The sequence below is a fragment of the Dasypus novemcinctus genome, chromosome 8, assembly GCF_030445035.2.
Source record: "Dasypus novemcinctus isolate mDasNov1 chromosome 8, mDasNov1.1.hap2, whole genome shotgun sequence".
Lineage (NCBI taxonomy): Eukaryota > Metazoa > Chordata > Mammalia > Cingulata > Dasypodidae > Dasypus > Dasypus novemcinctus.
Genome location: NC_080680.1, coordinates 111,500,020 through 111,527,914, shown reverse-complemented (window position 1 = coordinate 111,527,914; position 27,895 = coordinate 111,500,020). Strand labels below are relative to the sequence as shown.

At 48.6% G+C, this 27,895-nt stretch overlaps 1 protein-coding gene across 8 annotated transcripts in view; it reads right to left on the bottom strand.

The window, feature by feature from the left end:
• The window catches only part of PTPN3 (protein tyrosine phosphatase non-receptor type 3), a 144,472-nt gene that overhangs the window by 10,919 nt on the left and 105,658 nt on the right, over positions 1-27,895 (bottom strand). For all 8 annotated transcript variants that reach the window (XM_023584102.2, XM_023584103.2, XM_071217077.1 and 5 more), the window contains 8 exons: positions 18,739-18,925; positions 18,502-18,570; positions 17,457-17,513; positions 16,255-16,411; positions 12,344-12,504; positions 3,912-4,002; positions 3,577-3,638; positions 1,722-1,868 (listed from right to left, as the gene is read on the bottom strand). In XM_023584102.2, the coding sequence (XP_023439870.2) occupies positions 1,722-1,868; positions 3,577-3,638; positions 3,912-4,002; positions 12,344-12,504; positions 16,255-16,411; positions 17,457-17,513; positions 18,502-18,570; positions 18,739-18,925 (931 nt within the window). The remainder of the gene's footprint in view (positions 1-1,721; positions 1,869-3,576; positions 3,639-3,911; positions 4,003-12,343; positions 12,505-16,254; positions 16,412-17,456; positions 17,514-18,501; positions 18,571-18,738; positions 18,926-27,895) is intronic.

Below are 27,895 nucleotides of genomic sequence, written 5' to 3'. Positions count from 1 at the left end.
TGGAGAAATGGCAGGGGACGAGAGCTGAGCCGTGAGGCTTAACAACTGCTCCCTGAAGAGTGCCCTCGATGTCTCTGACAACGTTCCCGGAGAGGCGTCTACTGCCTCCCCAGGACCTTTAACAATTTTACCAATGACTTAGGCAAAGAGAAGATATTCTGATAAAATCTGAGTGACAAGAAGCCAGGAGTGACAGCAAACACAAAGAACGAGCAAAAAAGAAAAAAGAAAAAAGACCTCAAAGACCACTCTGATGGCTGAATCCAACCAACGATGAGGACGATGACACACACACAGAACAACAACTAACATTTGCTAGGCACTTGCAACATGCAGTTCTCTAAGCTTTTTATATATATGCGCTCTCTCTGTCTTCTTAACAACACTACAAGGTGGGTACTATTGTCACCTCCATTTTATAGGCAAGAAAGTAGAGGAGTGGAAAGGCTAAATAACTTGCTCAAGAGGCACATGTCCTGAACCCAGAAAGTCTGGCTCTAGAGCACCACCAGTGAGCTGGACAGAGGTTCCAAAAGTCAAAGGCATGAGTACAAAAGGGGGGACCCTGGCTAGACAGCAACATCAAGACAAAGACCAGACAGTTTCCACTGACCACAAGCTTAATGGAAGTGTGTCTTTTACAAGCCCAAGGTTATTTTCAGATCTCTAAAGGGGTGCCACGTAGAAGAGAAGGGTAGCTTATTTTGTTATCTGTCCATGGGGCAGAACTAGGTGGGGTGAAGGTTAAAAGCAACATGGATTTCAGCTCATTGTGATGGAAGAACTATATGAATCCGCCAAACACCCACAGGATAGGCCCTCGGGGGGCTCCGACAGAGGTGGGGGCTATGTGTCTGGGACAAAGCATGTAAGAGCGTATACAACCTGCAGGGTTCTGCTGAATTAGCAGGAATTCTTATCAGGTCATTTTGGGTAAGAGTTTAGATTGATCCCTTCAAACATACTATCCACTCCAAACCCGTGTATTCTGATTTTCATGAATCAATCTGGAATTCTGAACTAGGTACAGTGGAGGTAGCTGGGAGAAAGTGGTCACACAGATCATTCAGAGCAGGTGGTTCAAAACTAATTTATATTTGGTCTTGGATTGCATTTCTAAATAAAGGTTTAATGATGACGATATGCAGATGTATCTAGAAGTCAGAGGACTCATGACGCAGGTCTCCCTTGCATATTGTCAGTGATCTGTTCCTGTAGAAAATTCCCACCCAGTTATGGTCGGCATGGTACCTGTCACTCTCCTAATTATGCCTTCTGACCTCTTTGTGCATCAGGTTTTACTGAGACACAAGCAGATGATGTTAAAGCATGTCATCTCACCTGTTCTTTACGGCCACTGCTAACCCGACCTCTATACTGCTCTCCTCAGGACAAGCTTGTCCGGAGTTCATGAGGCCACAGCTAAAGCAGGGGTTCTGGGCCAGGTGAGGCGAGGTAGGGTACGGGCAACTGTCTTCTGGCTTGTTATAATGGACCAAGACTGGAATGGGAATGGCTACCTGATCATTCTTTAAGGCCAAGTTCAGGGAAGGCAGGGCGTGGGAGAGCCAAGTGCTGAGCTTGTGGTCACTGGAGGTGTACACTAGCAGCTCTGTGGGCTGCATGGGAGCTGGACTGGGCGACATTCAAGACCCTTTCCGGTCCTCAGGTTCATGTTCCATAAAGCACCGCACACCTGTGAATGGGAAGCCAGCACTTACCCGGCCCCGCTCTGTGAGCGTTGTCAGCATGACGATGAGCGACAGCTTCTGATCCCAGACTACTTGCCAAAACTGTGCACAGGTGTGTGGCAGGGGTCCCTGAGTGGCAATGTACTTGTTCACAAGGTTAGCAGCAGGTATTTCCATCTGGCAAGAGATTGTGAAGGTGTTAGAATCTGTTGTTGCCCCAAGGTGGACAGGGAACTAGATCTTAAACTCTTCTTGGTAGCTGACATCACATCAGAGTCATATCTCATGATTTTACCATAAAGGAGGAAAATCAAAGAAAAATGTATTTTAAAAAATTCTTGAAAAATATTGGACAGTAACTTTAGAAATAGATATTTAAGTTTAAACTGTGTTATATTCAGTAGGCAACAATCAGAAATGTACCTACAAAATGGCAGAAGTTTTTTTTTTCCTTCACTGTGTGGTATTTTTTTAAATAACACTTTTTAAAAAAAATTAAAGTTAATATATCACATAGAATTTTACATTAAAAAACATAAGCGGTTAAATGACTTACATTGCTTTATCTCAGAGATAATCTATTGATACTGGGTAACTGTATTTTTAGCAATACATACCAATCCCCATGTAGGTTTCTATCAAAATCTATTTTCTTTGAAGCAGAAACCATCTCTTCTTGTTCTTTGTTTCCTGCATGGATTTCAATGCTTCCCCTGAAGTTGGTCAATGTTGACATTAACCAGTTAAAATGTTTACAAATGTCCTCGGTGTGCCCCTCCTGCTCCGCTTTTATGTGTTCCTTTCTAAGGAAGAACACCGAGAACCTGCTGAGCTTTGGGTCTGCTCTGAGAGTCACTCATTCTTAGGCGGGGAAGGGACATGGAGGCTGCTCATTCATAGTTTGGCTGGCTCTTGGGGTAATGGCTTTCTGGACCCTGGTCTCAGACCCCGGGATGACATGAAGAGATGGGATGGCATGGTCTTGCTGTCCCCACGCTCTCTGATGGGCTACTTTTAAGATCCCAGAAGTGATGAAATGAGGGCCAAGGAGTCCCACAGATGCCTTGGAAAAAGTGGAAACCACTGATTGGACCCATTTTTACTAGGGCAGTTCTTGATGCTTTGCTACAACCTGAGAGAACTATACTTGGATATCACTGGCTCATTTAGATCAGGGTTTGGCAAGCTATGGCCTCACCGCCAACCCAGTGGCCCCTGCCTTGCGAACTAAGAACAGTTTTTCCATTTTCAAATGGTTACCTTAAGTGCCTACATAATATCCTCGATTTTTACTCTTGGATTGCAAAGACCAAAATATTTACTATCTGTCTCTTTACAGAAAAAGTTTGCTGGCTGCTGGTGAGATGAAGAAACTAAGGTTCAGAAAAAACAAATAAGCTGCCTCAAAATGCATTTTTCAGAGTGAGAGTTAATGCTTTCCCCAAAACTTGTGAAATATTTCACCTTTTCTTTTTGGGGTATGCACAGAGGTTTTATCTTATTTTTAGGCAGAATGTATACAAATAACATGGGGTGGGGGGCGGGGGGACACACAGCAAGTTACAAACATACCACTGGCAAGAAACAAACACCTACACGTCAGCAGCCAAGGACAGTAGAAAGCATGTGGAGCATGAAGTCAGAGACACAGAATCCAAGTTTTGGTCCCACCTTCTGTTAGCTTTTTGCCCTTTTCGAAATTACTGAACCTCTCTGAACCTTAGTTTTCTCCTCTATAAAGCAACACTAACTTGCCTAACTGCATATAGCTGAAATGAGGGAGTGAACAGAAAAACGCTGTCAAGCGCAAAGCCCAATCATGCCATTATCATCGTTGCTAAAGGGATTTCACTGTCCAGTCTTAACATATAGATTCCTAACTTACATTCACGTAACTTGCATTAATATAATCTTCATTTCCATGCAATGATACCCGGGTGGTGTCATCTGCGGGGGAGAGAGAAATTGACCAATTACTCCGCGCGTTATTTTTATCATACCAAGTCAACAAGAGTTTCATTCCCAGCCCCATCTGCAGCTCTTGCCTCATTAGCATAAACACTATTCCCCAACTGTTCCGAGTCTGAAATGGCTGCAATAAAGGCTGTGGTGTTTACAGACACACTGAAACTCGTTCCAGAATACCAGACAATCTGTTTTGAAAAGGGAAACATTATTTCGGTGTGGGGGGGAAAGGAGGCATTCCCGCTGGATACTTACAAGGCAGCACATCTTTATATCGATTTTTGTCCAAATTTTGAGGCAGCTTTGCAAACGTGATTGCCAAACCAGGCTTCTTTCTGTAGAGTTGCTATATAACAAACAGGGAAGTACAGAAGAAAATTGTAAAAAAACAGCTCAAGGGAGCGTGAAACCACACTTTAAAGTTTACCATTCTTAGCATCAAACTCTTAAGATCTTAAAATCTTAAAAGTGATTATGTGTTATATGTTAAAAAGAAAAGCTCTCCAACAAGAAATTCTACAATTTCATGGGAACAGACTAAATTCTTCAGTAATGTTTTTTTTTTTTTTAAAACTCGAGGATCTCTGGGGGAAAAAAGTCATAGGAAAGTGTCTAAGTCACAGATAATGGATCATGGTAAGTAAAACCTTATCTTTATGACGATTATTCAACAAGTGCTAAAAGTGACTAGAGAGGAGAAAAATAATTCTGATTCAAAATTAAATGAAGATCATCTAAATTAGTCTAAAAACATTTTGCTCCAATTTAGTGGAGTCAACCCTATTCTTTGCTTAAGAACAAAAGCATCTCATTCATCATCTTGGGAGTATATTTCCAAAGTAAAAATATTTGTTCCAATGTGTCATAAAGTTCACTTAAAATGGTATCTCCTTGTACATGTGATCACTATCAAAAAGTTCAATTAAAATAACTTTTGCATAACAAGTACATATTTGTACAGTTCTGCTGTATTTGACATGGTTTTCACAATAGTCCTGTGTCAGGCGTTAACAGTAGGCTTATTTTGCAAGTGAGCCTCAGAGGTTAAATGCTTTGCTCAAGATCACAAAGAAGAAAATGAACTTGGATCTGATTCCAAAGCTTGAGTTTTCTTTTCTATGCAGCTGTTTCTTCCACTTGACTGACAGCAGTAAGCCCAACTCACCAGGTGTTTCTATTAAGTCTATGGGAATTTAAAAACAACTTTATTTTCAATGTTGGAAGTGACACTATTTTTTTTTCTTGCACAAAATGTGGAAAATTCAGATAAGTATAAAGAAAAAAAAAAACCACCAGTAATTTCAAAACCTTGAGATGACTTTTTCATATATTTTCTCCAGTTTATTTTTTCTGTGCATACTTTTACAAGTATATATATATAAACAGATATAATACATATACTTGTTAAATTTGTAAAAGCAAAAAAAAAATGAGATTTAACTGTATGTTAGCATTTCCCGCATTGTTGCTCCATGGAACCCACATGTTCTCAGAGAAGCAACAGGTATTCCTTGAAAAAAGACTCATGGTCAAATAAATTTGGAAAGTATACACACCATATTAAAGAGTCTTAAACCATAAGTCCCATGGTACATAAACCTACTTAGTTCTGATTGGCTACAGATTTCTGTAGCTAACTTGACCATGGAACACCTAAGCATCTCACAGAAGTGTTTAGTGGAAAGTGACACATGTGTGGTTACACATGCACAACCTTCTGTGTATGTGTATACCTATATATATCTGTGTCTATATGTATAAAATATATTTGCATTAGCAATTCAATAAGTATGGAAGGATACACATCAATTGTTATTTGTAAATTATAACGAAGATGAAGAAACTGAAGGGGATGGGGATGAACAGACTTCATTTTATTTTGTTCATTTCTGAATTATTTGAATTATTACAACAGAGTTTTTAAAAAATTCGAATGACTTGAAATAGGAAGGACTACAATAAAAGAAATCTATAAAATTGAAATAGGAGAAGAAAAAAGAGCTGGTGCTCAAGTGCTTTTCATTTATGGACTCTTCTCCAAACAACTATCCACTGAAAAAATGCATTTTGCTTGGTTATTCTTGAGCTGAATGTGTGTGAGGCAGACAAGAGCTCCTGCGTACCTTAAATTCTGTCCGAGAATGAGAGGGAAATGGAAGCTGAGAGGTAAGGGTCACAAGACAGAGGAATTTTGAAAAATTCCGTAGTTGAGAAACTTAATTTTTATGTCCTAAAATACTGCGATCTAATCCTATCAGAATACAGTTCTAAGAAGCTCTGAAACTGAGGCTAAATGATATAAAGACAAAAGAGGTTGCCAGGGAACAAATGTATCTAAATTCATATCAGTATCACCAGCGATAGCCTCAAAGGCCAAAAATCAAATAGTGGGACTTGGAGCTGGATCATTCTGGCGAAGGAGAGGTGGGATGGGTAAGAGACTGTTTTCCAGTATAAAGACCTCCTCTTTGAAGAAGTCACCTAATATTAGATAGAGGGCAGCAGGAGGGGACTCTGGTCTCCTCAGACTTCTCACCCAACCAAAGATGTGAAATCTGGTGACATCCTCAGACGAGGGCTGCCGACAACCCACTGCTTTCAACCTGTGGGTGCCAACAAGGCGCAGCATGGCGGTCAGACATGTCGAGATGAAAAGGGGAACTCCTGAAGGCCCAGGAACCCAGGAGGGCGAGGAAAATGAGATGACAAAGACAAGAAAGGAGAGAAAGAGAGAAAGAAAGAAAAAGAGGATGGGGGGAGTTGGTGGTAAGGAAAGCGCCAACAGCAGAATCAGATTCCATTTCATGCCTTCAACAAAGACCCAGAGTCTACCTCAAGGCAATGGCTTTTAAAATAACTATTCGCAGTGGGGAGTGGAGGTAGCTCAGTGGTTGAGTGCCTGCTTCCTCTGTTTGAGGTCCTGGGTTTGATCCCTGGTAACTCCTAAAAAAATAAAAATAACCGTTCACTGTTTACAGGTTCAGTCACTAAACTGTTGGCTCCCTGAAGGAAGGAATCCTGTTTGTTTCCATCACCACCATAAACCCTGCAGCCAGCATTGCCCCCGGCACATGGCAGGTGCTCAAGAAAAATTTTTGGAGAAAATGAGTTCTGAGATGTGCTGCTTGAATAAGGGTCAAGAGATGGCAGTCTCGACTTTCTTGGACATGGTGATTCGGCATGAGCTTTTAATTAAGCTCAAAGGAAACTCCATGCTCCCTTTTCAGGAAGGTGCCAGAGACTGTTTTCACGGTACCACTTTGTAGGCAAATTAATAATTCATTCTACATGCACAGCTCATCCACGTTGGGGACAGCCTCTTTCCTTTGTTCTTAACCCAGACAGAGGGCAAGTGATACCATGGTCGAGGGGCCAAGGGGCCTCCACCTACCTGCCTACAAAGACGTCAGCTGAATGTGGGGACCTTCAGTAGTGCTGGGTGAACGCACGGCCCCGGGCTTAGACTCCAACACTGGCCTAGATGACATGCATCCTTCCAGAGCCCCCCTCACTGTTACACGGCGGGCGGAAGGAGGGCTACCTTCAAATGGGTCCTGCCGCTTGGATGGAAAGGCTGCAGTCACACCCCCTCCATAGACCCCACAGCTGGCTCCATGTACCCCCATATATCCTATTTCTAACACTTTTCTTAGAAAGAGAAAAAAACCTATTTGGAAAATTTTTTTTTTTTTTAAAGATTTTATTTACTCCCCCCCACCCCCCATTGTCTGCTCTTGTGGCAGCTCGCTGTGTGTTCTTCTGTGTCCACTTGCATTCTCGGCAGCTCCAGGAATCTGTGTCTCTTTTTTTCTTGCATCATTGTGCTGTGTCAGCTCTCCGTGTGTGCGGTGCCACTCCAGGCGGGCTGCGCTTTTCACGCGGGGCGGCTCTCCTTGCAGGGTACACTCCTTGCATGTGGGGCTCCCCGACATGGGGGACACCCCTGCGTGGCACGGGACTCCTTGTGCATGGCAGCACTGTGAGTGGGCCAGCAGGCCCTGGGTGTGAACCCTGGACCTCCCATGTGGTAGGCAGACGCTCTATCAGTTGAGCCACATCCGCTTCCCTGGAAAAATGTTTTCTTAGGTGCGTTCCTTTAGGGACGGGTTCTTATCTTGAAGGTACAGTCACCCTCACTCATTTCTACAGGTATCTTCTTCAAGGCCTCATAATTAGTCAGTGACCTTTGCCCTTCCAAACACAACTTTTATATATAATTATCATAGAGACAGTGAGTCACTTGTTTTGACATTAGGAGATGTAGGAGTTAGGGGAAACCAGGGGTCAGAGAAGAAGATGGTAAAGTTGCTGCTGCAGAGCAGGAGGGTGTGGGTATGTGAATGTGACATTGAGCCATGTCTGGGGGCCACCACCTATCCATCAGGCCGGGGAGGGGCATCTCCTCGCACTGTTCTTTGTCTTCTCTCAGCCACATCCCACAGGCCTCCAAAGGTCTTGACTCTTGGAGGGAAAGGAGGCCGGGAAACGGCGAGGCCTCTGGAGGCTGCATGGGAATGGACGCTAGAGGTCCTTTGTTTGCCAGGAAGCTGGTTCTCAAATGAAGGACAAGTCCGCGGGACCACGTCGCTTTGTGCCTGCTGTGCAAACAGGAGCCTCGCCGCTGGGAGAGCACGAACCAGCCACACGCTGCTCTTGGGAAGGAGACCCTGTGGCTGGACTTCGGGCCTCCTTCCAGGCCAGCAGCATGGATGTGGGGCTGGACTCGGAGCCCGCTGGGGCCCAGGCCTGCTCCTGTGCACAAGAGCAAGAGAAAACCCAGCCTCGACGGGACAAGGCACCGGATTTCGGCACTTTGAAGCAGATAATAAATGCTGCCCAACTGCTCGCTTTGAAGTGCTGCTAGTGAAGGGAAGGGCTAACACGTGAGTTGGGTGAACAGTCGGGCTGTACCTGGCAACAGCGAGTCACTCCGAAGGACTAGATTTTCATTTGTTAATACGTATTTGAGTCCCAGTGCTATTTCTGACTAGCTGTGTGACACTGGGTGAGCTACTTAGCCTTTCTGAGCCTCTCTTTCTCCAATAATCCCAATAGTTCTGGCCAAAGCTATTTCACAGAACCGAGGATCAAGTGAAACAGCATATGTGAAAGACACCTGGTGGATTCCAAAGTGCTAGAGAAATGCTGATTATTATTAAGTGTGATTTGATTACAGCTGAGACCAAATGCTTTCTGGAACACATTTGTAATTGTTTCCTGAAAGCCATGGGAGGGAGGAGGAATTCCCTTAATGAGAAAGTGCTTCAAAGCAAGCTGTGCCGGAGAGCGGCTCCCCACGCGCGAGGGAGGCCTCCCGGCGCCCTTCGTCTTGGCGGGTGGGTGGCCTGAGCACCTGCTGTGGTCCTGCTGGGGAACTGCCCCTTCTTTCTGCTCCTGCCCCAGAGCACAGCCTCCACCGGCCAAGCCACCGGCCTGTGGACAGCACTGGAGGTAGCAGGTGGGGACCAGAGCAGCCAGGCCTGGGAGTCTGGACAGCCGCAGGCTCCAGACTCACTCCCGCACTTCTCGGTCGGAGCTAGGGCACATTCTTAAGTCTCCCAGGGCTGTTTTTTTTCTTTTTAAAATCAGCAACAGATGTCAATTGTGCACGTACCAAGTGTCAGACAATACATTAAGCATTTATCTCATCTAATCCTAACCACACACCGGGAGAGTCCCAATTTACAGATGGGGAAAACAAGCGGTCACGCAGGAAGCAGGGTGGAGCCTGGCTTGTAACCAGGTCTGACTCCCTGTGCTGGGCAGCCGCTGGGTTCTCCTGCTCTGGGGTTGTGCTCTTCCAGGAAAACAGCACTGTGCAGTCTTCACAGGATACAGACTGCTAGAGAGCCGGCTCCTCAGGCCTGCCTGGGCTCCCGTGCTGGCCCTGCCGTTTACAGCGAGGTCTGGATGGGTCACCTCCCTCCCCGGCTGCTCTGGTCCACCCAGCACGGGAGACGGCGGCGTCGATGCAGGTGGGCGTGCAGTAAGTGCTCAGGGAGGTGACCGCCTGTCTCGGCTTCCATCCGATCTGAGGTCCTTGTTTCCTTTAGTATTCGGCTGCTCCAGCAGCTGTGTGAGCCACCCCCCCCCCCCAAATATAACAGTGTTTTCAATTATGCTCTGTTTAGCCCAAGGCTCCTTGGGCGACAGTGAGGGGAGGCTGCACGTAACCTCAACCCCGCACCGAGCAGCTCTGCTTCTATCTTCTCTATTTTCAAATCCTGCCAAGGATGCTATTTAAAAAGAGGGTTTGCTCACCTAATTCCTAGGGAGCGTAGAGAACGCAGCCCCAAAGGGTGTATGTTCTCCATTTCTTATGCTATAGTCCAACTACAACGTCCAAAGACAAGACACATGGCTGGGGGGGGCTGGGGGATGTAGCGGTGGTCCCGGGACCATCTCCCCGCTTGAACCCTGCCTGAGGCAACGTGCACCATCACCTCCTGGAGGTCTGATGACAGGAACCAGCTCTTGCCCCCAGGAACAAGCTCCCCAGGGGATTCCACAGAGGGGGTCCCCCTTTCAGAAACACTATGCAAACACATCGGTGGCGGTGGGCGCGGGTACTTTTCTCTAAAGCATGTTCACATTTTCCAAAAAGCCGATGAAGGTGGTTCAAGGCAAATCTTAACAGGGGCTCCCCGCAGGCGAAGCGTGACGTTGAGCCGCCTCAGCGGAGGGGACGTCGTGGCGCGCTGAGTCCAGGCTTCCTCAGACGTCTTCCTCCGGGGAGCCCGCAGCGCCTCCTGGTGGCCGAGCCGATCACACAGCGGCCAGGCCGGCGGGGCGGAGGGCTTTCGGCCCGGAGACTCTTCGCAGGTGGGCGCGCTGCCTTTGCCACCTGCCGCCCCGGGGGCTTAGGGCCCTGCTCAGGCCGTGACCCTCCTGCAGTAATAGCCCCCACCACCCTCCTCCCATCCATCCATTGGTAATCCTACTTCTCACTCCGGAGGACCCCGGAAACCCCCCACTTCAGTTCCTACAGAGCGTGCGTTCTGTGATATAAAATCCTGCCCTAGCTTGGTCTTTAGCCGTTTCTGGGACTCTCATGTCTCCCCAAGGACACCAAAATTGGGCTGTAAGCGCCTTGGCCCAGGGGCCCCCTCTCCCCCTCGTCCGCATCTCTGCTCCTGGCCCAGTGTTTGCACATAATAAATGCCCAATACATACTCGCTGAATGAATGAATGAATGACTCCACAGCACCATTTCCCTTTCGTGTCTCCCCAATACCTATGCCGCCCCCCAAAGAAGGAAAAAACAGATACATTCAGCAACTGGCTTTTAAGTTCTTCCTCATTTCAATCATTTTGAAGAGTGTTTCCTTTTTGTTTTGGAAGAGTGTTTTAAAATATTAATGAGTTTTACTGTTTAAAATGTATATTTAATTCTGAACTTTTTTGCAACCTGCGCCTGAGAATGTACTGCTACATTTTTTTCTTTTCAAACGTGAAGCTTATGTAACTCCCTGCAGGCCACTGAGAAGATGGTATTTCTGTTCGTAGAATATAACATCCAGTGTAGATCTAAAGTCTACCCAAGCAATTATATTGTTCCCATCCCCTGATCCTGATTTCATTTCCACAGATACTAATTTTTTTTGTCTTTATTATCTGCCAAGGCTGCTAATTCCCTATTGATTTTTATTTTGTCAATTACCTTCACCTTTCACTTGTGGGAATTTGCTTTTCACTGTTGTTCATTGTTCAATATATAATGCACTAATAAAATGATTTATAGTCTATTCCTTACACCATTATAAAATAAATCTCCCTCTCTCGAGGCTTTTTGCTTTGCATTCCATTTTATTTGATATTCATAGTAGTCAAGCTTTCCTGAATCAATCTGCAGTCACATACATTGGACAAACTTCTTAGTTGTTTCTCTTTCTTCCTTTGTATGGCTTCCTAATAAACCATGCATTGCTGATTTCTGGTTTTGAATCTATTCAAGACTCTATTTCTTAATTTTTGAATCTAGACTGTGTACATTACTGCTATTCGTGATTCTTCTATCGGCCTCCTTTATGCTTTTTGGTGCTCTTTCTTCTCGAGTCAACGACCTGGTTTTCTTTTAATATAATGTGGAAGACAGACACATCCTATTGTAATTCTGTCCGTGATGATCAGTAAAACCGATTTAGACACCCAGCCTCCCCCTGCATTTTGTTTTGTAAGAAGCCTCTGTCGACAGGGCAGTCTCGGTCCTATGGGGGACAGGCTCCCCTGGAGAAGATGGGGCCCGACTTTGGTTTCTACTCGTGCGCCTCCGTCCTGGGGGGCCTGGCTCACGGGTGATACTCACTGCTCCAAAGGACAGAGCCCCTGGTGGGGTCAGGGCCTGGCTCCAGCGCCCTCTGTCCACCACCCAGGCCCAGCCTGAGAGCCTCGAGCTTTTGAGCCAGATATGTTCAGCCCTCCTCCTCCACCTCTCACACGTTTCTCCAAGACACCCGAACGTTGCGGGAAAAAAAAGGGTGAGGCAGAGTTCAGTCTCTAACCCCGAGGTCCCGACCTCCTGCTGTGCCGCTGGGCACCCTGTGCGCCTGGGCTGAGCGTGGGCTTCACCCCGCCAGGGTCACGTGACTCCACTGAAACAAGACCGTCACCCCGACCTCATGGAACGGGGGTGTGCATGGCCACTGCCCGGGGGCACGGGGGAAGCGCCCAGGCCTGGCACCTCTTACCTCGAAATGTATCAGCACCGTCCCGCTTTCGAGGCCCTTCTTGAGCTGTTCCATGGATCCCTCTAGACTGTCCCCACCCTCAGGACACATGGGGAAAAGGGTCTCTGGGAAAAGCTGGTTCAGTTCATCTTCAGACTTGATATCCGCGAACGAGTGCACAGCTGTAGTGGACGAGAGAGAGGGCGTCTGGCTCGTGTTGGAACACCCTGGTTTATCCACTTCCTTCAAAAAAAGGACACCTTTGACACCTGAATGTAGATGGTTTAAAACACCTCATTAAATGATTAAGTGCACAGTAATCATTTACACCAAAGATACCACTTTTAGTTGAATGGTTCGATATGTGTTAATTATACAAAATGACATACTAATTTCTCTGGTTTGTTTTAAATGACGGTGTTTAGTACTCAGCAGCTTTTGCCAAAAGCAAGGGGAAGGGAAAAATGTTTTTAAAGAAATTTATTTCTGGGAAGCGGATTTGGCTCGCCTGATAGAGCATCCACCTACCCCATGGGAGGTCCAGGGTTCAAACCCAGGGCCTCCTGACCCTTGTGATGAGCTGGCCCACACGCAGTGCTGATGTGCGCAAGGAGTGCCGTGCCATGAAAGGTGTTCCCCGCTTAGGGGAGCCCCACACACAAGGAGTGCGCCCTGTAAGGAGAGCCATCCTGCATGAAGAAAGTGCAGCCTGCCCAGGAATGGTGCCGCACACACGGAGAGCTGACACAGCAAGATGACCCAACAAAAAGAAACACAGATTCCAGGTGCTGCTGCTAAGGATAGAAGTGGTCACAGAAGAACACAGCGAATGGACACAGAGAGCAGACGACAGGGGAAGGGGAGAGAAATAAATAACTTCAACAACAACAAAAAAAGAAATTTATTTCCCCCCTCTTGCTCCCTTGGACATGGTTATTCTTCTGCCCATCCTCTCCACTCCTTCTTGCTGGGGCTGCTTCGCATTAGCTCCCTTACAGGGGGGATTTTTCTAGAGCATCAGTGTGTGTTCCAGTGTTGTCACCATCATACCATCAGTCCCTGAGAGTTTATTCATTCCCTAACTTGAGGCCATTTCTCAAGTTTGCTTGGAGGCTCCCAAGCAAACATCTCTCATCCTAATATCTCAGAGCTGCTTCTTTAATATAAATTCTCCCTCTGCATCAAACTCCATATGGGCATAAACAAACCTAGGACTAGCTTCTTCTCTATCATGGACAATACTTCTACAACCTCATGTACTTTTTCCTGTCTCCTTTCTTTCCCTTCTCCAGTCTCCCAAATTGGAAACTTTAGGCTGATCTCCAAATATTCTCTTTCCATTCAGAAAGGAAAGTCACTCCCTCACTCAAACGCCTTCAATGGCTCCCCACTGCCTTCGAGGTAAGAGGAAAGGAAAAAGAAACTAACAACTCTAGAGTTTTCCCACAAAGTTGAAGTGAATTCTCACGATCCCAAAGCAGCTGTCATTACTCCTGTTTTAGAGCTGAGGAAAGTGCCACCGATGGCGCAAATAACTTATCCAAGGCGACCCAGCTTGCCAGGTGAGAGACGGAATTTCCGTGCACCTCTGTCTGACCGTAATGACCACATTCTTTCCACCGGATCACAGGAGTTCAGGGCTGCTTCTACTACTTCGCGGTTTCGGTCCTATGTGCTAGTCCCTGTGCTGTTTACCTGTCATTTTAAAATCCAACTCATATTTTTTCCTGTAATACGTGTACAGTCGATTCTCTTTAGATTTTTGCTCTCTGTGGTAGTTATGTTCTATCACGTCCCTGTGAACACTCAATTAGCGATCGCTGAACCGCTGCTCCTGGGGGAAATACCGGGGGGAGGCTCCTGTGGGCCTCTGGCCACAGCATTTCATCACCCATCAGCGTGTAACCCTGCTGGATGTGTCTTACCATTTAAAGGCCCTCCTTTAGACATACTGTTGATTGACATTTGACCCACAGCCAACACGCTCTAACTCCGCCTGAATGAAGCTCATCTAACCTGCATGTTCTCTGCATCACAGCCTTCTGCGCTTAGTGGCGCTAGACGGCACTTCAGCACTACATTTGGGGGCCACTTGAACAGCATCACCAACAAAAAGGCACAGAAATGTGAAAAAACGAGGCACTAACTTTAGTATGAAAAAGGTGCTTGTTTACAGTGGGAGAGCTGAAACAAGAAGGCTGCGCGCTGCCTCGTTTGACCTCAGCGGGCAACATGCATGTCGGCTGACTCCGAGTTTGGCTGCTCTGCACGCGTCTGTGAATGACTGTTAAAGTGTCACAAGTACTGACTTTGGGCTTGTGGATTTCAACGCATAGGCAAGCTGGTGAATACGGAATTGGTGAAGAATGAGGACGGACTACTTTAAAAATAAACATCGTCAGTTACTAGAAAACCAGTGGCACTGCCCTTTCAGCTCTAATAGTCGATCAACATCTCTTTTCCTTGCCTCAAACAGGCGCCAGCCCCTTCTGGGGGCAGGTAGGGCTCCCCTTCCCCACCTGCTGACCCCCAGACCCCTGGCATGACGTGGGGCACTCCTGTGACAAAGGGGGCTGCTCCCATCTCTGCAATCCCTTCCCCCTGATCATCAGGCCTGACAGTTACAGGGCAGCAAGACAAGTCTCTTAATTAACTTCTCTGGGCCTTGGTTTCTCCATTTCCCTGCTTGGGGATAGTATTACTAATCTTATAGGAAAGTGACGAGATCGGAACAGGATGCTTAGGTAAAGCAACGAGCAGAGTGCAGGGTCCAGGGAAGCGGATTTGGCTCAACTGATAGAGCATCTGCCTACCACACGAGAGGTCCAGGGTTCAAACCCAGGGCCTCCTGACCTGTGTGGTGAGCTGCCCACACGCAGTGCTGATGCATGCAAGGAGTGCCGTGCCACGCAGGGGTGTTCCCCACACAGGGGAGCCCCATGCGCAAGGAGTGTGCCCCATAATGAGAGCCACCCGGCATGAAAAAAGCACAGCCTGCCCAGGAGTGGCACTGCACACATGGAGAGCTGACGCAGCAAGATGACACAACCAAAAAAGACACAGATTCCTGGTGCTGCTGACAGGAATACAAGTGGACACAGAACACGCAGAGCAAATGGACACAGAGAGCAGACAACGGGTGGAGAGAAGGGGAGAGGGAAAAAAAAAATAAGAGTGCAGGTTCCACCAGCCATTATCACTGCTGAACACCTACTGTGCACCAACATGGGGCTAGGGCTAAAGGGGACGGGGCAGGGATTGGGGGGGGGCGAATGTATCCAGAGAGCCTGGGTAAGGGCTCCCGGGGGACGTGTGTCAGCGCTGGCTCTGGACCAGGAGCTCTAGTACAATAGAGAGAAGGCAGCGGGCAGGCGTGTGGGGCGGTGTGCTGTGCTGCCCCACACTCTGCCGGCACTGGACAGGGAGAGTTGAGGGACTGGGCTCATTTCTAAAAACAGCAGCAGCAGTGAGAGTCACGCATGCAGCAGAGGCCTCCTTCCCACGCCCGCCAGGCCCCCGTCCAGGACACTGCCCACTTCAGCCCCCCTGTGAAGTGGGGCCTGCCGGCGCCCTGGTTTCTGCCTGGGGAAACCAAAGCCCCAACGGGTGGGGGGGGACGCCACTTGCTCAAGGTCCCTTGTCTGTGACAGCCTGTCTGGCGCCATCTCCCCTCTGCACGTGCACAGAACTAGGTGGGTGGACACTGCGCACAGGTCCGTGGCTTACGCGGGAGGCTCGTGCCCCGTGGATGGGGAGTGCCTGTGGCCGAGCTGCAGCCACCGCGGCCACGAGGGGGCCAGGCCTCCTTCTGGCGGACGCCAGGCCCCCCGGCTGTCGGGTGAAAGCCGCCTGCTTCTCCGAGGCTGGCTGTGCAGCGAAAGCTTTCCCCGCTGGGGCAGGGGCCGCGCAGAGCCCTGTCCTGCCCCGCTTACCTTTCCTCCGGATCACCAGGGCCAGCTCGCGCGTGTGCGACTCCCGGCTGGCTTTGATGAACATCACCACTTGGTCGTGGGTGTGTTCCGAGATGTCCCGGCCATTGATTAAAACGATTTGATCCCCTTCGTTCAGCTTCGGAATGCAGGTGTCCGCCTGTGAGGAGGTGGAGAGCGGTTCCCGCGGTTACCATAACGCCGTCCTCCCGGGGGAAGGAGGCGGCCTGGCTCCCGGCCACCTGAGACCACGGCCGGGCGCGCCTTTCTCCCTCGGGCATTTCCGCCGTTATTTTTACACGCGCTGCTGGGTTGAAACGGTGCTTGGATGCGGGGTTTTAAAGAAGTGCCGCTCAGGACCTAAATTCTGGAACACTTCACAGGGAGGCTAAGGGGACTGCTGAACCATTTCTCCAGGGCAGCCAACGTTCAGTTATGACAAAAACGACTGTCACAACATGATGATACGCGGGCAGTCTTTTATTTTCTGGATGTCCTGGCACAATGCGACTTGCCTGCTGGCAGTGAGCAGTGGAGGAGCCGTGAGGGACGCAGCCCGGATGGCCAAAGGTTTCACAAGCAGGACGCCGAAGGCAGAAACAATTACGTGGAGCAGCGACGAACGTAAAAGTGTCAGTCGGGAAGCCTCCTTAATTCGTTAAGTGCATGCCAACTGTGTGCCCTAAACCTCTCTGAGACTACAAAGAGGAAACCACAAGCTTGATGTCGACGTACCAGTAAAACCCCTGAGCTGGTGGCTTCTCGGGAGGCACAGCGACTCGCTGGAGCTCCTCTGCTTTAAAAAATGGCCATTGATCCCCAGGGGCCTCAACCGAGCACTTAGGGGGCTGAAGCTGGGGAGGGGAGCACAGGGCCCAGCTGCAAGGCAAATGCCGTGCCTCGACTTCCTTCTCTGAAGCAGTGCTGCTCACACTCGAAGAGACATACACATCACCCAGGGATCTCATGAAAATGCAGATTCCGTGTCTGGGGCTGGGCCTGAGCGTCTGCATTTCTAAAAGCCCCCAGGTGATGCAGCTGCGTGTAGATCCTGCTCCTTCCTGCCATCCACCTACATGATGGTAAAAACACCCACTCTCCGCAGTTGACAAAAAAGAAACTGACGGGGCCCAGGAAACTAAGGAAAATCTGGTGGACGGAGGGGAAAGCAAACTTGAGAAAAGCCACAGAACGTGTCCACTTACAGGTGACTCTGGGTTTATCCTTGATACCACGAGAGGCATCTTCTGATCCACTCCTCCCTGTAAATATTTTCAATTAAAAAACAATTTAGTTTACAGCCAAGAACCGATGCCAGCAAAGGCAGGGTCCTCCAGCACCTGGGGGCCCCCAAACCTCACTTTCACCTATTCTAATCTCAGGAGGTCACAAAGTCCCCCGCCCCTTGGGGTCCAGGGGGTTAAGGAGCCGGCTCCCTGCTCATCGGCCTCCCACGGCAGCCCCCACGCTCAGTTAAGATGCAAACGCCCCGAGAGAAGGATGCCAGTCATACGTCTTTGCCTCTGTGAGGCAGGAAGGAGGAGCTGTCGGGGGAGAGGCAGGGAAGCTCTAGAAAGGATCAGGCGCTGCGAGGGCTCCTGACACTGAGAGCAAGCCCTCCGCAGGGCTGCTGGAGAGAGGACAGGCGTGCACAGTGGGTGCTGGGGGCGGGCGCAAAGGCCCCACCCTGCCGCAGAGCAGGGGACACCGGCCCACTCTTTCCGTAAAGGGCCAGGGAGTAAACAGCTTAGGCTTTGCAGCCCTGTGGTCTCTGCAGGCAACTGCTAACCATGGGTGCTGGAGCAGGAGAGCGGCGTGGCAGGCCGGGGGCAGGGGCTGCATCTGGCCCTGGGCCACCTGTGCAGAGCTCTTCCCCAGTGGCATGCAGGCAGGGCGAGGACCTTACCCCGTGCACGGCTGTTCTCTCCTATCAGCTTTACCAATGTCGAGGGGAGCTTCGGTCTGCTTTATCTAAGAGCCCCCGGGGGTAGACACGCATGCCAACTGTGTGCCCCGAGACTCAGTGTCCATCTATAAAATGGGCAGCACAGTGCCAGCCTCACAGCCTGCCGCAAGGATCCAGCGCCAATGCCGGGCCCACCGTGGCCACACGCCAGAGCCCCGGTTCTGCGGTCCGAGCCAACTGCCTTTGGTGGCTTAAGGCAGGCGGCACGTCTCTAATGGAAGCTAAAGGCTCATCTCAAGATTGCGTCAAAGCCTCAAACCTCCCTATGGACACCCACAAGGTACCTTTAGATTAAATCCGAATTTTCCATCTTCATCTGGAGTGATACGGATCAAGAGTAAGTAGGTATCGTCCTGGAAAAGCAGTGGCAAGTGGTCAGTTACACTATTCTTCTCCTGAGCTGTTGCAGATAAAATGTTTTATTTTAGCCATGAACTACTTAACTGCCCACGTGGTGCCCTCGCACCAGGAAGGTGGGGTGCGCCCCCGTCCCTGCGGCGCCGTCGGACCCGCCCGCTCACCTTGTCCCAGTAGTACTGGCTGGAGTCCTGGGAGGAGCCCCCTGCGGTCACCCTGTGGAAGTCCTCTAAGAACTGCTGGTCGACCCCATCCGGCGAGCAGGAGCCTGGAGCATTTGAAGATGGAGACACAGAACTGGATGACTTCTGGGTCAGGCAGCTTTGTGCTGGGTTGTTCTCGGATATACTCCTTCGTCATGGGGAAGGAGGAGATATTTTAATAACCGCATTAATATTTTAGCAGAGCACACATTCCTGACTGTCAGCGCCTGGTGTCCCACGGTTGTCCTGTATCCCTGGAAACTCGGAAGAGCCCAGGGCTCGACCCTGGGGCTCCGGCACACCCAGAGCCCCCTGGCTACTCTTCCCCTCAGCGCTACCTTTGGTTGTGGGAAAAGGGGGCAGGAGGGGAGGGGCATGCAGGAGCACCCAAAAAACTCAGCTCCTTTCCCTGCTGCTTTGGGGTGGGGAGAGGAAAAGGTGTCTTGCGACTATTGGTTTCACTACTGAACCAGACTCTGTCAGGCAAGCTCAGCCAGACGTGCATGTCTCCATCCCTTCTGGAAGCTTCTTCCTCCCTCTCCTTTCTGCTAACAGCTGTGCATAAATAGACTCTTGGTTACACAAAAGTAAAGGGATGACTGTTGCACACTCTGGGCAGTTTATATTATTCTTAGCTTGTCTTATATGCCTCGGACATGCTTTAGTTGCCCACACGGTCTTTTATTTTGCTGCATCTAATACAGCCCCTTCTGTATCTCTGAGCAGCCGCCCTGTCCGATTCGGCAGCCATGAGCCATGCATGGCTGCTTAAACGTAAATAAACTGAGATTAGAAGTCGGCTCTCCAGTCATAATAGCTATGTTTTGCATGCTCAAGAGCCACCTGTGGCCACTGGGCTCCTGTACTGGATGGTGGAGGCAGTGAGAATTTCCATCAGCACAGGATGTTCTGTGGGATAGCCCTGTCACAGAGAACCACAGACTATCAGAAATGAACAGTCCTCTATGGTCATCTGGTCCATCTCCACTTCACAGATGACTCTAAGGCTGAGAGAGACCGAGTGACTGGCCCAAGATGATAAACATTTCCCTCCTTCCACAGACAGCGCCTGGTGGTGTGTCCCTGAGTGCCTCCTTCCCCCAGGCCAGGCCAAGGCCGCTCCTAAGAGCTCCATCTCCACCTCAAAGGGCCAACGGGCAGGAAACACAACATCTCGGCGTCACGCGCCCACACGAGACCCTCCAGAGCCACAGGCCTAGCAGACGCTGCCTTAACCAAGCGTACAGATCAAGAGTGTGAAAAGACAGCCTACAGAACGGGGAAAAAGAGGTGCAAATGATATTTTCATCTGATAAGGGCTTAATATCAAGACTATAGAAAGAACTCCTACAACTCAATGACAAAATGACAAACCACCCGATTTAAAAACTGACAAAGACCTTGACTAGACATTTCTCCATGGAAGAGACCCAAATGGACACAAGTACAGGTAAGGACGCTCAACACCGTTAGTCATCAGCGGGATGTAAATCCAAACCACAGTGAGCTACCACTTCACACCCACTAGGGTGACTATTATTAAAAAAACTAAAAATAACGAGTGCCGAGGAGAATGCAGAGAAATAGGTGGTGGGAATGAAAAATGTTGCAGTGCTTTGGAAGCCAGTTTGGCGTGACCTGGCAATTCCGTTCCCAGATATATACCCCACATAACCGAAACCAGAGATGCAGCTAGTCGTACGCCCGTGTTCATAACAGCATGACTCACAAGAGCCAAAAAGTGGAACCCCAAGTGTCCACTGATAGGTGAATGGATAAACACAATGTGGTGTGTACATATGACGGAATACTCCTCAGCCAGAAAAAAGAATGACGTTCTGAAACATGCCACAATATGAGTGAACACTGAAATCATCCTGTTGAATAAAAAAAGCCAGACACAAAAGGACTGTACGATTCCATTTATATGAAATATCTGGAAATAGCAAATTCGTAGAGATAGAAAGTAGATTAGATGGCACAAGGGTCCAGGGGAAGGCAGGAATGGGAGCTGCTGCTTAACTGGAACAGAGCTTCTGTTGGAGTAATGAAAAAGCCTTGATAATAGATGGCAGTGATAGCGCAACACTGAGATTGTAATTAATACCACTGAACTGTATACTTAAAAATGGTTAAAATAAGAAGTTTTGAGTTATATGTATATGTTACCATCATTTACAAAAATAGCTTATGGAATGTGAGGCTCGCCCCACCCTGGAGAGATTCTGTCACATTCTGAGCTCGGGCGAAGGTAAGTGGTGGAAAAGGTAAGTGGACAGGGCCAGTTCAGCGAAACATCAGTGAAAGAGAACTGCCCCCACCCCTCACAAAACCTTTATTTCAAGCCCTGGTTCAAGAATTTTAAAAATTAAAATAGTGCTACTGTTTCCTGGAGAGTTCAAATGAGCTTACTTTAAATATAACACCTGTATCATATGCATGCAGAAAGATTCACAGTCTCAATTTATATCGCTAAAGAAATTCTGCCACAGACCAGTAAAGAAACTTAACTCTGTGCAAGAAAGAGTTTGGCCTCATGGTTTTAAAGTTGCTGGTTGAGGAAAGGGGCTTATGGACAGGAAGGCATTTCAGAGAGAGTGTAGCGTAGAACTGAAGTTATGCATTCGTGGGACATTTTCAGATTGAAAATGGGTGAGACTTTAATTTACTTAGAAGTTAAAAAAATCCCCCAAGTAGGGCAACTTTCCTGAGGTTTAATAGTTGCAAGAGCACCACCTAGTGGCAGCAAGGGCAGCTGCTTTGCCACTGCCGCACAAGGCTAAAGCCAAAGGGATTACCAAATGCCATTTTCAGTGCTAGGAAATGACCGACCCTTTGATATGAAGTTCCAAGAAGTTCCAAGTAGCGCTTACGTACTTCAAACTCTGGAAGAATCAATAAGGTGACAGTGATGGAAGGGACAAGGGAGTGTAAACAAACAAAACACTGAAAAGCAAGGTAACAAAGCAGAACTAGAAAATATTCATTATGTTTATTTGATTTTTAAAAATCTACGCACTGTTATCTTAAATTTGTGGATTTCATTATAGAGGATTTTCAAGTATTTTTGTCCTTCAGTATAAAACTTAATGGTTGGGAAGCAGATGTGGCTCAAGTGATTGAGCTCCTGCCTACCACATGGGAGGTACTGGGTTTGGTTCTCTGTGCCTCCTAAAGAGAAGACGAGCAGACACAGAGAGCACACAACAAATGGATACAAAGAGCAGACAACGAGGGCCAACAATGAGGTGAGAAATAAATAAAATAAATCTTAAAACAAAATAAAACTTCATGCTCGTGGAGCAGGTGTAGCTCAGTGGTTGAGCGCCTGCTTTGCATGTGTGAGGTCATGGATTCAATCCCCGATACCTGCTTAAAAACAAAAACAAAACAGGTAGCAGATATGGTTCAAGTGGTTGAGTACCGGCCTCCCACATGGGAAGTCCTGGGTTTGGTTTCCAGTGCCTCCTGAAAAAACAATAACAAACAACAAGCAAAATAAATGAAAAACCAACTCAGGAAAGCCGATGTGGCTCAGTGGTTTAGCGCTGGCTTCCCACATACTAGGTCCCGGGTTCAAGCTCCAGCTCTGGTACTTCAAAAAAACCCCAAACAAAAAACCAAAAAAACCCCTAATGGTCTACCTAAAACAGCCCACAGTATTACTGAAAGTCATCATAAGTCTGAACCTATTTTCTAAGAAAGGAGAGGATACTTTTAGATAGTGTTCCATTTACACAGATGACTTTCGGGCAATCAATGGGAGGCTGCAGTAACTTTCTGCTCAGGGTGCAGAGTGTGGAGGAGGGACAGACAAATAGGGAGGAGGACGGAGAGCGATGAGAAGTGGAGCTGGACGCGGCCTGAGGCCTGCCAGGGCCGATGGCGCTGACACCCGGGGCTCCCCGCCCAGGGGAGGCGTGGGGCTCCTGAGAAGGGCTCAGTGCAGGGAAAGGGTAGGACAAGGGGAGAGTGGAGAGCGCGGGCAGGTGCACTGATGACCTGAGAGGCGGGAGCAGCAGCTGCGCAAGAGAGCGGAGAGGGGCAGCCCAGGGGGACAGCTCTGCATCTGGGAGCCAGAGCAGAGTGAGGGCCTGGCCCCTCGGAACCCGGGGGAGAGAGGTGCAGAGACAGACAGACCGACAGGAGAGGCAGACACACCAACAGGCAGACAAGCTCACCCTCGGGAAACGGGCTTCGGGACCCTCAACGCGACCCTTATCAGGAACAAAAGATGGAGAGAATTACTTCTCTGAAGAGAGACAAAATTAAAAGAATTTTTAAAATGCAGGATTGTCCCAGAAAGAGACTCTGGCATGATTCTTTTCATACTCCTCTCTCCCCCCAAACCCCAGAAAATGACAAAGGACCGAGCCCCCACCCCTTCCAGGCTGCTCAGTGGAGCAGAGGAGAGACGTGCCCCAGCTCTCAATGGATGATGGGACGACTGCTCTGTGGGGTGGCAGAGCCGGGCTGCTCTTTGGTGTCACGTTTCCCAACAGGGGAGAGACCGAAGGCATCTTTCTAACCTCCCAGTGCACTTCAGGCAGGGCTAGGGCCCCAGTGAGCACTCACTTAAAACTGCAGAGCGAATGGAGAAACAAGCGGACTGGCTGGACTTCTCCAGGAAAGCGCCAGATCTACTCAGTGGCCTGGGAAGCTCCGGTGAAAAGAGAAAGAGGGTCAGAGTTCCCAGCAGCTCAAAACGTGCTGTGCACACGAATCTCGTGGGCATCTCTTCTAACTGCAGGTTCTCATCCGGCAGGTCGGAGCTTCCCACAAGCTCTAGGTGATGCTGTCAGCGCTGGTTCACAGCCCTCTGTGGCATAGCGAGGGGCTAAAAGGAAGCACGCCAGTTCACCCAGAAAGTGAAGCTTCTTCTGAAAGAAACTCCTGGAGAAATTTTTCACTTGGATGCTTACAGGAGGGCCACTGATACTGCGTCCAAGTTCAGGTTTATGACGGTCTCTGTCTGTAGTAAATGCCACGGCCCAAGGTCAAAGCCTAACTCAAGGAAGAGGCTGCTGAAGTAATGTGGTTCAGATATGTTGCTTTCTAAGCCCCAAGTTTCCTTAATCATGAAATAACAGATCACAAGTCTGTCCTCTAGGCTGCCCTGCTCTGATGTAAGACATCTCAATGGTGAGAAAGCACTTGCTGATTCATTCTTGAATTCTCTGATGAGACTATCTCATCCACGCTTGCCTTGCAGCAGCACCTACCATGGGGCCCTGCTCAGAAATATTCTAATATTCCTTATGCTACAGGAACCTGATAGGAAATGGCAGAGCGGGCATCCCATTGTGAAACCCTGGGAGCTTGTTTTGTATTTTATCATGAGAGCCCCATCCTACTTCACCCATCCAGCCATTCATCTGTCCATCCAGCCACGTAAACAGTGATTTGAATGTCCACTCTTGCCAGGGACTATGCTAGGTTTTGGGGAAAGGAGAGGTGAATGAGGCACTGAACTATCCCTGCCCTCAAAGGCTCACTGTCTAGTGGAGGAGGAGATATAAAAGTAATCAAATAAAAATATTATTGTGCTGTAATGGAGATGCCCAGATGTCTGGGATACTTGCAGAACACCAGGAGGGCTTCACCAAGGAGGTGGCACTTGAGCTTGAGTTTGAAAGATGAATTAACAGGAGCTTGGTTAGGCAGTCAAGGAGGAAGGAGAAGGCATTCTGGGCAAAACAACACTACCAACCATTTGAAAAAACAAAACAAAGCAGCAGCATATGCAGTGGATGATGTTTTGAAAAAGCACAGAGAAGGTGTTTAAGCAGGGGAGTCACATGCTTGGGTGACTCCCATTTCAGAAAGATATCCTTGTGAAGGATGGTTTAGGAGAAAGAAACACCAAAGACAGGAGGCAGTTGGGATGCTACTGGCATGGTCCAGACAAGAGACGATGGCACTTAACCAGGCCAGTGTGGTGGGGATAGTGGAAAAGTCCAAGAGATGATTAAGAGGAGACAACTAATAAGTGATGAGTGAGATGAGGAAGGTGAAAGAAAAAGAGTCGTCACAGGTGACTGAGGTTTCCAATAGGTACAGACTGAGTGCGATTCAAAAGATGGTCCTGCTCACCAAGATGTGGGAGGAGCCACAGGGTGGCCATGAAAGAAGATGATGGGTTGCAAGTGGCCAGGTTGGGTTTTCGGTGTGAGACGTTCACATGCAAGTGGGCCACCACCAAGGGGAAAGCAAGGCAGGCAGGTTTCAGGGAAGCTGAACCTAAGAAAGTCCTAAAGAAATCTCATCCCTGGCTGCTGTCCTCTGACAGAGACACCAGGATGTTGTACCAATCCACTCACCACAACCTTCGAGTAAAGGACTGGTGGCACTCGGAGAACAGTGACAAAGAGGGTGGAGGGTGGACGATGGCTGAAGGAAATGGGATTGTTTAAAGAATTAGAATTCGGTAAAATCAGAAACATGGCATTTGTGCTGTTCCAAGGGCCTGAGGCAGGGGACAACCAGTAGATGGCCAGGCTCATGCTGGGTCAGTGTCAAGCAGGAGACTTGCTGCAGAGTTTGGGGAGAACATTGGATAACTGGGTGAGCCAACAACAGAACGGGCTACCATAATGCAAGGAAGCACCCTGTCACTAGAGGCGGATCTCAGGCCCGAGGGAATTCTTAGGCCACTGAGGTGCTAAAGGAGGGAGCCCTAGGGCTGCTTCCAATGCATGGAAGCTTTGAAATAAAATGTGACAGCTGTTGGGAGAACACAGTTGCAAATTATATATCTGATGAGGGTCTAGTATCCAGAATATATAAAGAGCTCCCACAATTCAACAACAAAAACCCAATTAAAAAATGGGCAAAGGACTTCAAGAGACATTTCTCCAAAGAGAATATACAAATGGCCAATCAGCACATGGAAATCAGCACGTGGAAAGATTCCCAATATCATTAGCCATTAAGTAAACAAGAATCAAAACCATGAAATACCACTTCACACTCACAAGGATGGCTATTATTAAAGACAAGAAAAAAAAGGAAAAGGAAAATGAGTGTTGAAGAGGATACTGGTGGGAAGTAAAATGGTTTAGCCACTGTGAAAAATAGTTTAGGCGTTCCTCAAAAGCTTAAACAGAGAATTACCATGTATCCAGGCAATTCCACTTCTAGGTACAAACCCAAAGAAATACAAAACAGAAACTCAAATGGAAACTTGTGAGCTTCCATTCATCGGAGCATTATTCCCAATAGCCAAAAGGCAGAAGCAAAAGTGGCCACCAAGAGATGAATGGATAAACAAAATGTGGTATTTCCATGCACTGGAATATTATTTGGCTGTAAGAAGAGACAGGCTACAACATGGATGAGCCTCAAAAACATGCTGCTGAATGAAGGAAGCAAGGCATATGAGGACAAATGCTATATGATTTCACACTTACACAAAAGCGCTAGAAATAGGAAATCTGTCGAGACAAAGTAGATTAGAGGTTGTCTGGTGATGGGGAAGGGGGACGGAGAGATGTTGCTAGGGATATTAATACACAGTGTTTACAAATTTTTAAACTTTTTTTTAACGTGAACAGCTGTCCCAAATTCCATGCAATGAGAGGTGAACAAATCGCAAACAAGGATTTGTAATGCCAGGGTGCCCCACTCCCTCCGAGATATGTCTCATTCTGGTGATCCGTGAAAACAACTGGGATAAAACAACACCAACAAAACAAGTTTTTTCAATACAACCCGAATCTGCCCTAAAATTGGTTTTCTGCTCAGCAAGTTGGTTTCTCTTTAGGGAATGCCTCCCCTACCCTCCCCCCCCCACACACTTTTTCTGGGTAGGGGGTGGCCAGGCTGTTTTGCAAAGAAGGCAACTTATTTCTCTACAGAATCTGATCTTGGCCCTGAAGGAAGGAAAGGAACACATGAAGGCTGAGAGATCTTTGGGAGCAACAAAAGAGCACAGCCTACTTTTGGCACAAAGAGCACTGCCAAGGACTCATAACTATAATCATAAACTTTGCTGTGCTGCTATAAATACGAAGGAAACGGGCGAGTGACTCATCCGCTACAATAATATTCAGAAAGCGGGAGCTGAGCCACTTTGGGTGTAGAGCCAATGTCTACCCGCTCTTTCTTCTTCCTCTTTTTAAAATGGGTACAGAACATTACACTTAATTCTTCTTTCTAAAAGGAGCCCTCCTCGCTGTCTGTGATGCTATTCATCTGATTTCTCTGACACAAAACTTCTTTTTGACTCTTAACACAAATCTGCTATATAAAACATGTCAAACGTTTCTTAAACATTTTGCAAATACTCGCTGAAGCAACCACCACTTTTTTTTCCCCCTCCACCAAGTACAGACCAACCTTTGTTTCTTGCGTCGGGCAGTGGAGGGCTCCCAGACTTAGGGAGGGCAGCCTTGGTGCGGGTGCGGGCAGGAAGAGGTCCCCGGGGGAGGCCAGGGGGTAGGGGTGCCCATTTGCCAACAGTGCACCCCGAAGCCGCGCGCTCCCCCTAGCCTCACGCTGGGAGCTGCCTCCTGCCAGTGCTCCTGCAGGGCCAGGCCCGGCCCGCGGCCTCTGAATGCCCACCATCTGCTGCTTTTGACAGTGAGCTGCAGACCCAGAAGTGCCCCGCGATGACACGCTTTACCAGGTCTCCCAGAGGAGTTCCAGAGTGTCAAAGGGTAACGTGGAGGGCTCAGCAGGCTGGAAATTACTCAGTGCAAATGGGCTGAGGAAGGGAATTTTCACCAATTTTGATTTTAATTTAGACTGAAGTAGCCAGTCATGGCTAGAAGCCCCTACATTGGCGAGTGCAGGGCTAGAGGCTCTGCGATTCCATGAGCGGAGACTGCAAGGCCACAGCAGGGAGACCTGGCGCGGGGGACCAAAGTGGGCTTCTCAGCGCTCTCGGGCAGGTCCCGCCACCTCTTCTCTCTTCTCCAGAGCAAGGGAGCCTGTCCTGCGCTAGCGGCACAGCTGGCCCGGGCGCCCCGAGGGCAGGGCTGCCCGGCTCCCCGTGGCGTCCCCTCAATGACCAGCAGAGGGCCAGGAGCAAAGGCACTGCCCCTCCCCAGAAAGAATCCCTGCCTCCTCCACCTGGCATGGGGTCGGCGATGTGGCCCCTGCGGGCCTCCGGGTCACT